At 39.0% G+C, this 17,522-nt stretch overlaps 1 protein-coding gene across 1 annotated transcript in view; it reads left to right on the plus strand.

Moving 5' to 3' along the window:
• The window catches only part of CHMP4B (charged multivesicular body protein 4B), a 39,355-nt gene extending 24,292 nt beyond the window's left edge, over window positions 1–15,063 (plus strand). Inside the window, exons 2-5 of the mRNA XM_053712854.1 lie at window positions 658–835; window positions 4,263–4,377; window positions 11,232–11,358; window positions 13,164–15,063. Coding sequence (XP_053568829.1) covers window positions 658–835; window positions 4,263–4,377; window positions 11,232–11,358; window positions 13,164–13,228 — 485 coding nt within the window. The 3' untranslated portion in view covers window positions 13,229–15,063. The remainder of the gene's footprint in view (window positions 1–657; window positions 836–4,262; window positions 4,378–11,231; window positions 11,359–13,163) is intronic.
• The last annotated feature ends 2,459 nt before the right edge of the window (window positions 15,064–17,522 follow it).

Genomic DNA, 17,522 nt, shown 5'->3' on the forward strand with positions numbered 1-17,522 from the left:
GTTTCAAAGTTGTAACATAAGCAGTTCCAGAGCTGAAGTTTCTAGAAATTTGTCGCAAAGAACAAAATGGCTGCCTAACCATATGACCTATGAGTTCAATGTTGCATGCAAAAGGCTGTACCTACACACCTGATTTCAAGAGTTTGTGTTTAGTGAGCGATTGACTCAAAAGAGGCAGTATTGAATTACAAATTATTACGATAAACATAAAAGCAATATTGCTGCTGCATCATGTGACTGATTCTCTCCTAAAGAGCAATTGTTAATCTAGGTCACCATATAAGATTATACAGCAAATTTCACAATTCTTACATAAGCGGTTACAGAAAAAATACTTTCGTTATTTTCCCGTAAACCAAGATTGGTGCCCGTTCATAAGATTTACAGCCTCCATATAACGCACCATAGTGCTCACCATAGATGTCAATAAGCAAGGCAAAAATAATACATTTTCTATTTACATGTTTGATATAAACATGCTCAAAATGCTCTCTAAATTGAACTTTAAACCTCAAGAATGTATTCATTAAAATATGTTGGTTTTCCAAGTAGCAGATTGTTTTATCTCACACTTTAAATTACTTTAATAGGAAGTTTGATTTACTGTGAAGACTTTGAGTAAGAAATTTAATCACTAGTTATGTATTTCTCTGATAGCTGCCCTGCAGGCTCTGAAACGCAAGAAGAGGTACGAGAAGCAGCTTGCACAAATCGATGGAACATTATCCACTATTGAATTTCAGCGTGAAGCCCTTGAAAATGCTAACACCAATACTGAGGTTCTCAAAAACATGGGATTTGCAGCTAAAGCTATGAAAGCTGCTCATGACAACATGTAAGTAACAACCAGTGTCTGCATTAAAGGTGCATGTGATTGTAGTCGCATCTATGGGGGCATTCACATAGTGCACTTTTTCCCGGATGTAATTATAGGATAATGGACAAGATAAAATGGTCTGACATCTATAAGACAAACTGAATTATTCCATGCCGAAATTGACACTGGAATCTTTTTTATTTTTTTTTTATTTACCTTTTGATGCGAAATGTTAGTATAGAACACATTTCTGCTAAATTCAACAATGTATTTACTCTACGGGTATATGACTAATGGTCATTATTTTGTCCTAGTTTTTTTTTTTTTTTTTTTTTAATGATTCTTTGTTTTTCAGTATTCTTAAAGGACCAGTAAATACAGTAGATTTGCATAATCCACAAATGAATAATAAAGACAATGCAATAGCACTTAGCCTGAACTTTAAATGTTATTTTTTGTGTGATATATATATATATATATGTGTAAAAGTTTGTTTGTGGTATATGCACTCTCACCAACAGACCGCAACTTGCCAGGGTGCTGTAGCCAGGTATGTAGAAAATGAGAAGTTGAAAGCACTCACTGGACTATAGACAACAATATCAATCAAATATCCTTTATTGTGACGTTTCGGGACCACCTTGTCAGAAGAAGGGACGCTGTTGGTCCCGAAACGTCACAATAAAGGATATTTGATTGATATTGTTGTCTATAGTCCAGTGAGTGCTTTCAACTTCTCATTTTCTATATATATATATATATATATATATATATATATATATATATATATATATATATATATATATATATATATATATATATATATATATATATATATATATATATATATATATATATATAAATAAAAATTATACACAATTTTCAAAGTTATGTCTATTTCTACTCTCCCTGTATCATGTGACAGTTTTCAGCCAATAGAAAATGCATATACTTATATTCTGTGAATTCTTTCACATGCTGAGTATGAGCAGGTGTCTCAAAGTATAAATATAAAAAGACTGCGCATTTTGTTAATAGAAGTAAATTTGAAGAGCTGTCTAAAATTGCATGCTCTCTTATTCATGAAAGTTTAATCTTGACTTGTGTCCCTTTTTAAAGGACCATTAAAGGGACACAAGTCAAAATAGACTTTTATGATTCATAAAGAGCACGCAGTTTTAAGACAATTTGCTTCCATTATCAAATTTTTAATTTTTTTTATATATATATATTCAGATCCTACTGAGCATGTGCACAAGTTTACAGGGTATATGTATACTAGTCTATGATTGGCTGATGTGTCACATGATACAGGGGGGGCCGGAAAAAGGGAGAGAGACAATTTTTCAGAAAAATATCTACTGCTTATTTGAAATTCAGAGTAGGTGTTATTGCATTTGTCTTTGTATTATGTACTTGTTAATGATGTTATTCTGTTGCATTAAGTGGTGTTTTAAATACAGTAGAATTGCATGATTAACAAGTGCATAATAAAAAGACAAGACAATAACACTTACTCTGAATTTCACATAGAATAAAAATAGATTTTTTTGACAATTTTATTTCTCCAGCCCCCCCCCCCCATTTGCAGCCCTCTTTATTGTGTGACAGCCATCAGCCAATCACAAACTAGTATACACATTCACTGTGAATTGTGCACCAGCTCAGTAGGAGCTGTTGCCTCAGTGTACAAAAGACTGCTCAAAATTTCATAATGTTATTAAATTGGAAAGTCTCTTAAAACTGCATGTTCTTTTTGAATCATGGAATTTTAATTTTGACTTTAGTGTCCCTTTGAATAGTTTATTCTAATTCTGGCACCTGACAAGTGACACAAAACATAAGAGGAGAATACTATATAAATAGGGGGCTCCCTCATTAAGCCATGTGTGATATGCTCAAAATATATGATGCTGACCGAAAAATGTCGATGATTGAAAGATTCAAACTAATAGAGCTATAATAAACATTGATATAAATATAGAAAATAGCAGTAAAATAACTATAATAGACTGTAGAATGCTATATAAGACACAATCTAGGCCAGATAACGTGGATGATATATATCCCTATCTGGAGACCTATGTAATAAACAAGAGTGTTGTCTATAGAAAAATTTGTTGGCTAATAGTTCTTAGTGTCTAGAGAATATAGTCTCATCTAGAGGCAGTGATGTCCACACTGGGTAGATGGTGAAACAGGTCAAGGCAGCTATCTGTAGAGGATCAAGGCCACAATCCAAAATCAGTAATCTGCAGACAACAAAAACACAGAAGCGCCGCATGGCCCAATATTGTTAGATGAAAATGAAGGTATTAGGTTAGGTAGATACTGACCTCCGGGGGATATTCAATAATCTGCAGAGGCTGATACAGAACACAAGAGTGCCTATATGGCCTAGTATTGTTTATATAGGCAGGATATATATAATAAAGGTATGTATTGCACTCACATTTAGTAGAGCACCTCCCTTGGTGCAGTCAGTGAACTGGGATCAATAAACTTAACAGCCACTGGTTGGCTGAGAAACACGTTGCTAATATATTTTAATATAGTACGTTTTTTTTGTATACTTACCACTTGCTGCCGGACTAGTGTTATTACCTGCTCTTTGACTTACACCTCCATCTCTGGATCATTGGGAGCTTCAGATTGCCGAATATAAGTCTACTGGGTGACTTTATTGATCCCAGTTCGCACTGACTGCACCAAGGGAGGTGCTCTACTAAATGTGAGTGCAATACATACCTTTATTATGTATCTGCTGCCTATATAAACAATGCTAGGCCATATAGGCACTCTTGTGTTCTGTATCACCCTCTGCAGATTATTGAATATCCACCAGAGCCCAGTCTTCTGGGTGACTGTTATTGACCCCAGATCGCTTCTTCTGCACCACTTGGGGTGCTATACCAAATGTGATAAGAGGAGAATAGCTGAGTGAAAAATAAATGTCTGACATGTAAATGTGTCAGATAATTATTTTACCTATAAATTGTATCATGAAATTAAATAAACAATTAGCAATGAGATAAAGTAGAACTGCATAATCAACAAGTGCATAATAAAAATAAAATTGAATAGCACCTGGATTTTAATTTAGCAATTTTTTTGTTCTAACAAATTTCATTAATTTGCTGGCTCCCTGTATCATGTGACAGCCATTAGCCAATCACAGATTCATAAGTATACATATGCTAATAGAAGGAAATTTTACATTAAAACTGCACATTCTATCGGATTCGTGAAAGTTTAATTTTGGCTTTAAATATCCCTTTTAATAATAAAGAACATTACATATTCTGTTCAAAGATTAATATGCATGTTTAATTTTTGTTTTCAATTGGTACCCACATTCACATATCGTATGGATTAAATGTGTTGCATAATATATATATATATATATATATATAATTTTTTTTAATTTTTTTTTGTCGTCTGGCAGGGATATCGATAAGGTAGACGAACTAATGCAAGATATTGCTGATCAGCAGGAACTTGCACAGGAAATCTCAGATGCTATTTCCAAGCCTGTAGGATTTGGAGAAGAGTTTGATGATGTAAGTATTTAGCAAATGATGCTAATTCCGGCAGTGGTTTTCATTTTATTATCAATATCAAATAGACGTTCTAAATTTCTAATAATTTGATGTTTCTAAAGTAGGAACGATTAGGAGACCAGTATGTGCAGACTCTGCTCTTAAACAGTGATATTGGTATAGCTACATCTTATAGATAGATCATGACGTGATGATTACTGGACAGCAGAAGTAACATTTCTTCTGTTATGTGTGATCAGTCCACGGGTCATCATTACTTCTGGGATATAACTCCTCCCCAACAGGAAATGCAAGAGGATTCACCCAGCAGAGCTGCACATAGCTCCTCCCCTCTACGTCAGTCCCAGTCATTCTCTTGCACCCAACGACTAGATAGGATGTGTGAGAGGACTATGGTGATTATACTTAGTTTTTATGACTTCAATCAAAAGTTTGTTATTTTACAATAGCACCGGAGCGTGTTATTACTTCTCTGGCAGAGTTTGAGGAAGAATCTACCAGAGTTTTTTACTATGATTTTAACCGGAGTAGTTAAGATCATATTGCTGTTCTCGGCCATCTGAGGGAGGTAAAAGCTTCAGATCAGGGGACAGCGGGCAGATGAATCTGCATTGAGGTATGTAGCAGTTTTTATTTTCTGAATGGAATTGATGAGAAAATCCTGCCATACCGTTATGACATGTATGTATACACTTCAGTATTCTGGGGATGGTATTTCACCGGAACTACTCTGTTAAAAGTCACTAATCCTTTTAATAAGTATTTATCATGTTAAACGTTTTTGCTGGAATGTAGAATCGTTTACATTTCTGAGGTACTGAGTGAATAAATATTTGGGCATTATTTTCCACTTGGCAGTTGTTTGGTTTTAATTGTGACAGTTTCGTTTCTCTTCACTGCTGTGTGTGAGTTGGGAGGGGCCGTTTTTGGCGCTCTTTGCTACGCATCAAAAAATTCCAGTCAGTTACTCTTATATTTCCTGCATGATCCGGTTCATCTCTGACAGATCTCAGGGGTCTTCAAACTTCTTTGGAGGGAGGTAGATTCTCTCAGCAGAGCTGTGAGAATTTTATATTGACTGTGAATAAAAACGTTGCTCTGTAATTTTTATGTCAAATTTAATTATTGTTATTTTTCTAATGGGAACAAACCTTTGCTAAAAGTTGTGTTGTTTTAAAGTTTGATGCTATAACTGTTTTTCAGTTCATTATTTCAACTGTCATTTAATCGTTTAGTACCTCTTTGAGGCACAGTACGTTTTTGCTAAAAAAGATTATAACCAAGTTGCAAGTTTATTGCTAGTGTGTTAAACATGTCTGACTCAGAGGAAGATATCTGTGTCATTTGTTCCAATGCCAAGGTGGAGCCCAATAGAAATTTATGTACTAACTGTATTGATGCTACTTTAAATAAAAGTCAATCTGTACAATTTGAACAAATTTCACCAAACAGCGAGGGGAGAGTTATGCCGACTAACTCGCCTCACGCGGCAGTACCTGCATCTCCCGCCCGGGAGGTGCGTGATATTATGGCGCCTAGTACATCTGGGCGGCCATTACAGATAACATTACAGGATATGGCTACTGTTATGACTGAAGTTTTGTCTAAATTACCAGAACTAAGAGGCAAGCGTGATCACTCTGGGGTGAGAACAGAGTGCGCTGACAATACTAGGGCCATGTCTGATACTGCGTCACAGCTTGCAGAGCATGAGGACGGAGAGCTTCATTCTGTAGGTGACGGTTCTGATCCAAACAGATTGGATTCAGATATTTCAAATTTTAAATTTAAATTGGAGAACCTCCGTGTATTACTAGGGGAGGTCTTAGCAGCTCTCAATGATTGTAACACCGTTGCAATACCAGAGAAACTGTGTAGGTTGGATAAATACTTTGCGGTACCGGCGAGTACTGACGTTTTTCCTATACCTAAGAGACTAACTGAAATTGTTACTAAGGAGTGGGATAGACCCGGTGTGCCGTTCTCACCCCCTCCAATATTTAGAAAGATGTTTCCAATAGACACCACCACTCGGGACTTATGGCAAACGGTCCCTAAGGTGGAGGGAGCAGTTTCTACTTTAGCTAAGCGTACCACTATCCCGGTGGAGGATAGCTGTGCTTTTTCAGATCCAATGGATAAAAAATTAGAGGGTTACCTTAAGAAAATGTTTGTTCAACAAGGTTTTATATTGCAACCCCTTGCATGTATCGCGCCGATTACGGCTGCGGCAGCATTTTGGATTGAGTCCCTGGAAGAGAACCTTAGTTCATCTACGCTAGACGACATTACGGACAGGCTTAGAGTCCTTAAACTAGCTAATTCATTCATTTCGGAGGCCGTAGTACATTTAACCAAACTTACGGCTAAGAACTCAGGATTCGCCATACAGGCACGTAGGGCGCTGTGGCTAAAATCCTGGTCAGCTGATGTTACTTCTAAGTCCAAATTACTTAATATACCTTTCAAGGGGCAATCTTTATTTGGGCCCGGTTTGAAAGAAATTATCGCTGACATTACAGGAGGTAAGGGCCACGCCCTACCTCAAGACAAAGCCAAAGCTAAGGCTAGACAGTCTAATTTTCGTCCCTTTCGGAATTTCAAAACAGGAGCAGCATCAACCTCCACTGCACCAAATCAGGAGGGAGCTGTTGCTCGTTACAGGCAAGGCTGGAAGCCTAACCAGTCCTGGAACAAGAGCAAGCAGGCCAGGAAACCTGCTGCTGCCCCAAAGACAGCATGAACCGAGAGCCCCCGATCCGGGACCGGATCTAGTGGGGGGCAGACTTTCTCTCTTCGCCCAGGCCTGGGCAAGAGATGTTCAGGATCCCTGGGCGCTAGAGATCATATCTCAGGGATACCTTCTAGACTTCAAATTATCTCCCCCAAGAGGGAGATTTCATCTGTCAAGGTTGTCAACAAACCAGATAAAGAAAGAAGCGTTTCTACGCTGTGTACAAGATCTGTTATTAATGGGAGTGATCCATCCGGTTCCGCGGTCGGAACAAGGACAAGGGTTCTACTCAAACCTGTTTGTGGTTCCCAAAAAAGAGGGAACTTTCAGGCCAATCTTAGATTTAAAGATTCTAAACAAATTCCTAAGAGTTCCATCGTTCAAAATGGAAACTATTCGGACAATCTTACCCATGATCCAAAAGGGTCAGTACATGACCACAGTGGATTTAAAAGATGCTTACCTTCACATACCGATTCACAAAGATCATCACCGGTATCTAAGGTTTGCCTTCTTAGACAGGCACTACCAGTTTGTAGCTCTTCCATTCGGATTGGCTACGGCTCCAAGAATCTTCACAAAGGTTCTAGGTGCCCTTCTGGCGGTACTAAGACCGCGAGGGATTTCGGTAGCTCCGTACCTAGACGACATTCTAATACAAGCTTCAAGCTTTCAAACTGCCAAGTCTCATACAGAGTTAGTTCTGGCATTTCTAAGGTCGCATGGATGGAAAGTGAACGAAAAGAAGAGTTCTCTTTTTCCTCTCACAAGAGTTCCATTCTTGGGGACTCTTATAGATTCTGTAGAAATGAAGATTTACCTGACAGAAGACAGGTTAACAAAGCTTCAAAATGCATGCCGTGTCCTTCATTCCATTCAACACCCGTCAGTAGCTCAATGCATGGAGGTGATCGGCTTAATGGTAGCGGCAATGGACATAGTACCTTTTGCACGCCTACACCTCAGACCGCTGCAATTGTGCATGCTAAGTCAGTGGAATGGGGATTACTCAGATTTATCCCCTACTCTGAATCTGAATCAAGAGACCAGAAATTCTCTTCTATGGTGGCTTTATCGGCCACACCTGTCCAGGGGGATGCCATTCAGCAGGCCAGACTGGACAATTGTAACAACAGACGCCAGCCTACTAGGTTGGGGCGCTGTCTGGAATTCTCTGAAGGCTCAGGGACTATGGAATCAGGAGGAGAGTCTCCTTCCAATAAACATCCTGGAATTGAGAGCAGTTCTCAATGCCCTTCTGGCTTGGCCCCAATTAACAACTCGGGGGTTCATCAGGTTTCAGTCGGACAACATCACGACTGTAGCTTACATCAACCATCAGGGAGGGACAAGAAGCTCCCTAGCAATGATGGAAGTATCAAAGATAATTCGCTGGGCAGAGTCTCACTCTTGCCACCTGTCAGCAATCCACATCCCGGGAGTGGAGAACTGGGAGGCGGATTTCTTGAGTCGCCAGACTTTTCATCCGGGGGAGTGGGAACTTCATCCGGAGGTCTTTGCCCAAATACTTCGACGTTGGGGCAAACCAGAGATAGATCTCATGGCGTCTCGCCAGAACGCCAAACTTCCTCTCTACGGGTCCAGATCCAGGGATCCGGGAGCGGTTCTGATAGATGCTTTGACAGCACCTTGGAACTTCGGGATGGCTTATGTGTTTCCACCCTTCCCGCTGCTTCCTCGATTGATTGCCAAAATCAAACAGGAGAGAGCATCAGTGATTCTAATAGCGCCTGCATGGCCACGCAGGACTTGGTATGCAGATCTAGTGGACATGTCATCCTGTCCGCCTTGGTCTCTACCTCTAAGACAGGACCTTCTGATACAGGGTCCATTCAAACATCAAAATCTAACTTCTCTGAAGCTGACTGCTTGGAAATTGAACGCTTGATTTTATCAAAACGTGGTTTTTCTGAGTCGGTTATTGATACCCTGATACAGGCTAGGAAGCCTGTTACCAGAAGGATTTACCATAAAATATGGCGTAAATACCTATACTGGTGCGAATCCAAAGGTTACTCCTGGAGTAAGGTTAGGATCGCTAGGATATTGTCCTTTCTACAAGAAGGTTTAGAAAAGGGTTTATCAGCTAGTTCATTAAAGGGACAGATTTCAGCTCTGTCCATCTTGTTACACAGGCGTCTGTCAGAAAATCCAGACGTCCAGGCCTTTTGTCAGGCTTTAGCTAGGATCAAGCCTGTGTTTAAAGCTGTTGCTCCGCCATGGAGTTTAAACTTAGTTCTTAACGTTTTACAGGGTGTTCCGTTTGAACCCCTTCATTCCATTGATATAAAATTGTTATCTTGGAAAGTTCTGTTTTTAATGGCTATTTCCTCGGCTCGAAGAGTCTCTGAGTTATCAGCCTTACATTGTGATTCTCCTTATCTGATTTTTCACTCAGACAAGGTAGTTCTGCGTACTAAACCTGGGTTCTTACCTAAGGTAGTCACTAACAGGAATATCAATCAAGAGATTGTTGTTCCATCCTTGTGTCCAAATCCTTCTTCAAAGAAGGAACGTCTTCTACACAATCTGGATGTAGTTCGTGCCCTCAAGTTCTACTTGCAGGCAACTAAAGATTTTCGCCAAACTTCTTCCCTGTTTGTCGTTTATTCTGGACAGAGGAGAGGTCAAAAAGCTTCTGCTACCTCTCTCTCTTTTTGGCTTCGTAGCATAATACGTTTAGCCTATGAGACTGCTGGACAGCAGCCTCCTGAAAGAATTACAGCTCACTCCACTAGAGCTGTGGCTTCCACTTGGGCCTTTAAGAATGAGGCCTCTGTTGAACAGATTTGCAAGGCTGCAACTTGGTCTTCGCTTCATACTTTTTCCAAATTTTACAAATTTGACACTTTTGCTTCTTCGGAGGCTATTTTTGGGAGAAAGGTTCTTCAGGCAGTGGTTCCTTCTGTATAATGAGCCTGCCTATCCCTCCCGTCATCCGTGTACTTTTGCTTTGGTATTGGTATCCCAGAAGTAATGATGACCCGTGGACTGATCACACATAACAGAAGAAAACATAATTTATGCTTACCTGATAAATTCCTTTCTTCTGTTGTGTGATCAGTCCACGGCCCGCCCTGTTTTCAGGCAGGTAAATATCTTTTAAATTATACTCCAGTCACCACTTCACCCTTGGTTACTCCTTTCTCGTTGATTCTTGGTCGAATGACTGGGACTGACGTAGAGGGGAGGAGCTATGTGCAGCTCTGCTGGGTGAATCCTCTTGCATTTCCTGTTGGGGAGGAGTTATATCCCAGAAGTAATGATGACCCGTGGACTGATCACACAACAGAAGAAAGGAATTTATCAGGTAAGCATAAATTATGTTTTTACTCAAAGCTCCTGACTTTTTCTTATGCTACATAGATCAGTAATTCCTTCCCTGGCTTCTCTTTTTTTTTTTTTTTAATTGGCTCCTGTGTGTCCATAGATCATTTCAGCAAATGCACAACTTACCATCCTAGTTACTAGCGGTGAAAAAAATATCACAACAGTAGTCAGAGGAAAACGTTTGCTTGCCCACTGCAATTTCTCTGTAATCTGAGCCTTGCTAGATTTGTTGCTCTGAATTTGCCTGTTGGACACTGCAGGCGTGATTATAGTCTCCTAGTATTTACCATAGTGCTAGACAGGGTTATAGTAAAATGTTATAAAAGCGCTGACCATGCATGTAATGCTACTTGAACATCTCCCTGTAACTTCAGCAGACGGTTGCTTCTAATTTGTATGTGGTCAAAATACAAGGATACCTGTAATCTATACAGAATGTACAGTGTTTACATGGACCTTTTCATACTACACGTTTTGACATTCACCACTTTATAATATTATAAGCTTTTCATGCTATGTAGTCATCAGAATTAGAGAACTCCACATCAAACTTGTGTTTGTGTGAAAAGAAAACCTTTTTTTTTTTTGTGCTAATTAGTTTAACTTCTGGCAACTTTCAGAGGTGGCTTGGACAAATGTATATACTAAGGGTTGCCTATAATTGAAACCACTACTTTATTACCAAGTAGATCATGTTTTTGCCAGAAGATTACAGCATGTGCCACTTTCAGACTTGGCTCAGTGTTACTAGCTGCTTTTTTCTCTTTAGGATGAGTTGATGGCTGAGTTAGAAGAGTTGGAACAAGAAGAATTAGACAAAAATCTACTTGAGGTAGAGGGACCAGAAAATGTGCCACTTCCCAATGTGCCTGCAGCCTCTTTACCATCAAAGCCAGGTGAGTGTTTTTTTTGTGGGGTATATCGCTGCCCTCCAATAGAGCCATTGGACATTTCCTTTTTACAAAGCAACCTGTCCCATGGAATTATTTGCTTACAATCATACATTTTCCGGTTTCAAATTAATTTTTTTTATTAATTGCTTTAACGTTTTTGTGCAGCAAAATATTTTTATCATACTTAAATAACCCTTTAATTTATAAAAAAAAAAAATCTAAAGCTGCTTTTGAACATGGGACTGTCCCAATAAGTCAGTATCCTGATTAGCTGCCTGTAAGCAATCAGCCCCTAAGGTCCAGCTATTGACAGGAATGCACTTTCTTTTAGCTTTAAACTCAACAACTTTGACAACTTTTAAAATTTAAGCAACCAAATATTTTCAAAATGTATAGATCGTGCTCTTTCATATGCATTATAGAAACCTTTAGCATTTAATGTCCCTTTTTATCTAGTGCTCTTTTCATATGAACAAAATGTTTTGTAACTATGTATGATAGTGTTCAGCATTTTGGTATTTAGCTTTTCATTTTCTAAAGTAACATTTCAACCTGAGTGATTCTGTATGGCCAGTCAAGCAATGACATGCCACAAGTTATTGAAACCAACGCATTTTATTTGTTTTTTTTGCTGACTAGAAACATATTAGCTACTCTGTCAATGTGAAGTCCAACAAACAAAAACTCCACAGCACCATATATTTTTTTCAGCTTTTATTATGCTTCTTCTCACATAGAGGTACAGATAGTTATCCCTTAATCATGATTATGGGATAATCTCCCGAAACGTCGCTGACACACATCTGTACCTCCATGTGCGAAGAAGCATAATAAAAGCTGAAAAAACATATGGTGCTGTGGAGTTTTTGTTTGTTGGAGTTGTAAGGGGTTAACAATCCCCCTTTTTTCCACGTGCATCAAACTACCTGGGTGCTGTAGACTCCTTTGGACACTGTCAATGTGAAGTCAATTGAAAGTCAACCTTTTCTCCGAAATGTGACTTCTTATAAAAGTGAAACCAAATTAGTCTGAAATTATAGCAGTTTGACTGACTTAAAATAAAGACTGAAAAAAATACTGTCCTTTGACAGTATTATTTAAAGGGGCAGTGTAGTCAAAGTAAAAGTAGGCTTTTTAAATAAAGCTTTTGTGATACAGATAGTGCATGCAAATTTAAATAACTTTCTAACTTCTATTATCAAATTTCCTAATTTTCTTGGTATGTTTTGTTAAAAAGCAGACACGCAAGCTCAGGGGCATGCATGTATCTTGTTCACTATTTGGCAGCAGTTTTGCAAGAATGTTATCCATTTGCAATAGCACTAGATGGCAGCAATTTTGATAATCGAAATAAACTGGAGACTTTTTAAAAAAAATTGTATGCTCTAACAAGAGAACATTTTTGTTTCATAGCCCTTTAAATCCCAAATAAATAAAGTATGCAGCTTAAAATCTTAAACTTTAGCTCTAAAATCAGCTCATTTGCAAGTTATTTATTTGGAAATAAGTGACTTGTTTATATGCTTCTAATTGCAAGTCAGTGATATCTTTACTTGAATCCACTTCAGAAATGCAGTTCTGCTGTAAAATAAAAAAATAACTTTACAACTGATTTGCATTTAGAAAATAGCCCACTGGTCACAGAATTGTAGGAAAACAATATTAGTCAAAAAAATTTAACCACCTTATAGTTTACGACAAGATCATTCATCTTTGTGCGTGTCTAGCATATTTTAAGGCTTAATAGAAGAGCAAGTTCTTTACAATTCCATGCAATTAACTTTTTTGTTTGCTATGTTTTTTTTTAGTCAAGAAAAAGCAAGAGGAAGAGGATGATGAGCTGAGAGAATTGGAATCCTGGGCCGGGTTGTAGATATTTCAGTAGTACTGTAAAGTCACATGGACGGAAAGACTATCCACCTTGTGCAGTGGGTGTACATATGGTGTGTGAGGGAGGATGGAGGGCGGGGGGTACAAGAACACAACTCAAAATGTTTCTCTCTTTCTCTTTACCCCTTTTTTTCTTTCTCTGCTCAAACTGTGGCCTTGACGACTGGGTAAAAACACCACAAGATGTGGTAGAACTGGAGGGTTCAGATTTTGACTTTGTATTGGCTGATGTCAAGCCTTTGAGCTCAGTGCTTCACCAACACCTGTATGGCAGATAAGGCAGCTGGCTGGAATTATGGAATCCCGGAGCACACTCATGCTTGGCCTGCACGTTGGTGTTTGCAATAAAGTTTGCAGTTCACCTTGCCTCATCTGTCATTATTACAGTTCTGCTTTTAAAAGCCCTTGGATTTTAAATGGAGGCCTTGTATTCTACTGTAGAATAATAGCCCATAACATGGTGTGACCATGTAAAGGACAAATGCTGTATATTTACAAGTCTGTATTCACATATCCCAGGATGCAATCTTCCCTGTATATGACAAGATCAATCATACATAACAACACTACAATATTTTACAAAGCAGAATGTTTATGCTTGGGGTCACAGCGAAGAGGGTGGCAGGAAGATATGTCTTACAAATATATTATAAGACAAAATGATTCCAAATTAGAAACAGATTTTTTTTTTTTTTAAATGGTGATTGAACACATTTGCGCGTGTTTGTGTAATCAAATTTATATATGTATTTTTAGCCATTAAGCCAACAGTGTATGTGTGTATGTTTAAACAAGCTTCCATACAAACCATAATGTTTAAAAGGTTGTGGTTTTTAACTTTTTGGAAGATACTGCTTGTGCACTGTAGTCATAGCTCATATGTTCATGAAATATATGCTGTATTGCACATAATTCAAGATCTTGTTACTGTATTTTTTTCTTTTGCACCCAAACAGTGGAGTACTACTTCATATAGCTCCACCTTCCAGTATGGAAATGTCTTTGGAAACATAACTAGTCTAAACAAATGCTCTACTTTAATACTATTTACTTGTTTTGACTTGTGGAAAATGTCAAGTTCTCTCCCTATACGTACATACATCATTTCTGACATTCTTTTTTGTGCATACATGAGACCTGTGGATGTGGCCCCATGGGTAAATATTGTGCAGGAGGGAAGCATGTCAGGCACTCATCTGTAGATGTGAATGAGTGTGATCTGCAGTGTGGCTATTTATAGATATATTTATTGGTCAAACACACTTAATGTAGAGCTTGTCATAGATAGTATACAGTTACAGCTCAGGCTTGTCTTTTTAAATGTTAATAATACATCCTGTTTACAAGTTATTGTAGACAACTTAGTGATTACTGCATGTAACTGCACCATGCAGACTTAAAATACCTTTAAACAGGATTTAATTTATCTCCGTAAATAACAATTTCTTTGTTCACCCAAGAACTGTACTTTTTCTGTTAAAAAATGTTCCATTTTAAATATTCAGCTGGAAATAGTTTACAATTTTTAGTAAATAACCTTATTGTTTTTATTTAAGGATATTTCATTTTCCTAATCAAGGACCTTTAAGTTGTTGGATGCTGTTCTTCTGCAAGTGAATCTTGGAATAATAATGAATATATATATATATATATATATACACACACAGTGGCTGCATATTTCAAAATTTGTACATGGATGGGAGATTATTGGAGTGAATGTATTTTGCATACTTTGGTGTCTTTGTTTATAGCATTTTCAATTGGACTTTAACTGCATTCACTCTTACTAGAGAAAAAATAAATATATTTCAAACATAAGTATCAATTCTATTGTTTTATTTTTTGAAGTCTTGAGGTAAGGGAACATTCTAATTGCATTATATGTACTGGTTAGGCACAAAAGGTAAATTAATGCATCAACAGTTCCGCTAATGATGGATGCCGATGTAATCTTGAATATCTGTTTCTTCCCAACTGACTTAGAGGCCAAAAAACATCCACAACACTTTAGAAAAGTATCCACTTTGAGACCCAAAGACAAATTAAAAACGACAATGTTTCTGGCTCAATCGCCTCATGCATGATTAAAGTGACAGACTACTCCTAAATTTTTTAGTGTTCTCCACAGAAAATTTTGCAAGCCAGGTGTCACTATGAAGTAGCCGTGTGGGGACAGTGTAATATTTTTTCTAATAGTATATATTTCCATCTTAATGGGAGTAGAGTCCACTGCTTCATTCATTACTTGTGGGAATTAAGAACCTGGCCACTAGGAGGAGGCAAAGACACCCCAGTCATTCTTTGCCTTTCGTCACAGGAGGTTGGCAGAGATGTGTTTGAAGATTCGTAGTAGTACTCTTCGAAATGGGACTGGAGTTTTAAGTAGCCCTGTCAGCCTCTCAGTGAGAGCATGGGTGAATGTTAGAGTCCGGAGATGCAGGGAGGAGAGTCTTTTTGCGAACCCATCCCGACTCGGATTAACAGCTCCATTAGCAATCAGCGTTAACGAGTTTCGCTGCCTGCTTTTCTTCTCTCAAGTCCATGTCAGGAGCGATGCTACAACCCTGTGACACTTGAAAGGCCATGTACCTGTTCCATGGCGTTGATTCTGGTAAGATCGTTTCTCATATATATACATGTAAGAAGACAGGGTCACAGTGTGACTCCTTTAACTTTATAGAATCTAGGGCAATACCCTCGGAAAAGGGTTAATGAACAGGGGGGATTTTATTGTGTATAATATTGTTTGTTTTTCTGCTGCATTTGTGTGGGATGAGGCTCTGTCAGTGTGGAACAGTCAGTTTACTTAACGAGTGATTGAGGCAGACTTTTTTTGGCGCATTTCTCTCTCGAGCGCAGGGGCGGTCCTGCATGGCACTCCATCTGACCAGGTGTGGCATCTGTAACTTTCTCTTTCTCAACCTGCGTTCGGAGAAGACGAAAGCTGTTTCTAGTAGTCCGGTTCATAGGAAGTGTCGAGTGCCCCGGCCATTGGGATATAAAGGTGCCATTTAACTTTTTATCAAGTATGTAATAAAGACGCAAGCTATGGAGGACTCTGATATGTTAGAGGATACTCCCTCTCTATCTAAACCTATTAACTGTGTATATTACAAAGAGGTTCCAGTTGAACCGCCTACGCAACTCTGTTCCACATGTTTTAACAATATTATAATAATAATATCTAATTAATATAAAATATTTAGTACAACTGAGGCGTCCACCTCTGGTGGTTCTCCGCCCCGCGAGGTGCGTTACCTACAATAATTTCCGATTACACAAGCAGTTCCTCAGGGCACTACTAATCCTCCCGCGGCAGGGGCCCTTTGGCCGCCAGACTTCGCCGATCAATTAGATGGCGGTTTCTACGGTCATTAATGCTATGCCTTGCCCTACTAAGCGGAAGGTACAGAGCTGCTATCCGTCTCATGGGTCTTCGACTCCGCTGGATATCTCAGATTATCCGCTGAGGACAACTCCGAGTTATCGGAGGATGTTGCTTCTGGGTTGGAATTGGTTGCTTCCAGATTTTAAATTTAAGATGGAGCATTTGCGCTTTCTGCTGAAAGAGGTGCTTGCTACATTGGAGGTTCCGGAACCAAAACTACCGGCGAAACATTCAATCCCTAAACTTGATAGGGTTTATGAGGACAGGGTAGCGCCTCAGGCCTTCCCGGTTCCCGTCAAGATGGCTAAGATTATTAAGAATGAATGGGAGAAACTCGTCTCGCCCTTTTCCCACCTCTACTTTTGAAAAGCTATTCTCGTTCCGGATGCGCAGCTTGAACTGTGGGGAACCGTCCCTAAGGTGGATGGTGCTATCTCCACGCTTGCTAAGAGAACCACTATTCCGCTTGAGGATAGCTCCTCTTTCAAGGAACCCATGAATAAAAAGATGGAGTCCATGTTGCGGAAGATGTTCCAACTTACGGGGTTCGTTTTTCAACCATCGGCTGCGTTGGTAGGGCGGCTACCTACTGGTGTGACACTCTATCAGCAATTGTCGAGGTGGAGACTCCCCTCGAAGAGATTCAAGAACGAATTAAGGCCTTACGGGTAGCGCATTTGTTTAATTTGTGATGCTAACATGCAGATTATTCGCCTGAATGCTAAGACATCGGTTTTCTGTTTTAGCCCACAGGGCTCTGTGGCTAAAGTCATGGTCTGCTGACATGACTTCCTAGTCCCGCTTGCTTTCCCTCCCATTCAAAGGGGTTTGGCCCGGGCCTGTATTCCATCATATCTATGATCACGGATGGCAAGGGTGCTTTCTTGCC

The sequence above is a fragment of the Bombina bombina genome, chromosome 1 (genome assembly GCF_027579735.1).
Source record: "Bombina bombina isolate aBomBom1 chromosome 1, aBomBom1.pri, whole genome shotgun sequence".
Classification (NCBI taxonomy): Eukaryota; Metazoa; Chordata; class Amphibia; order Anura; family Bombinatoridae; genus Bombina; species Bombina bombina.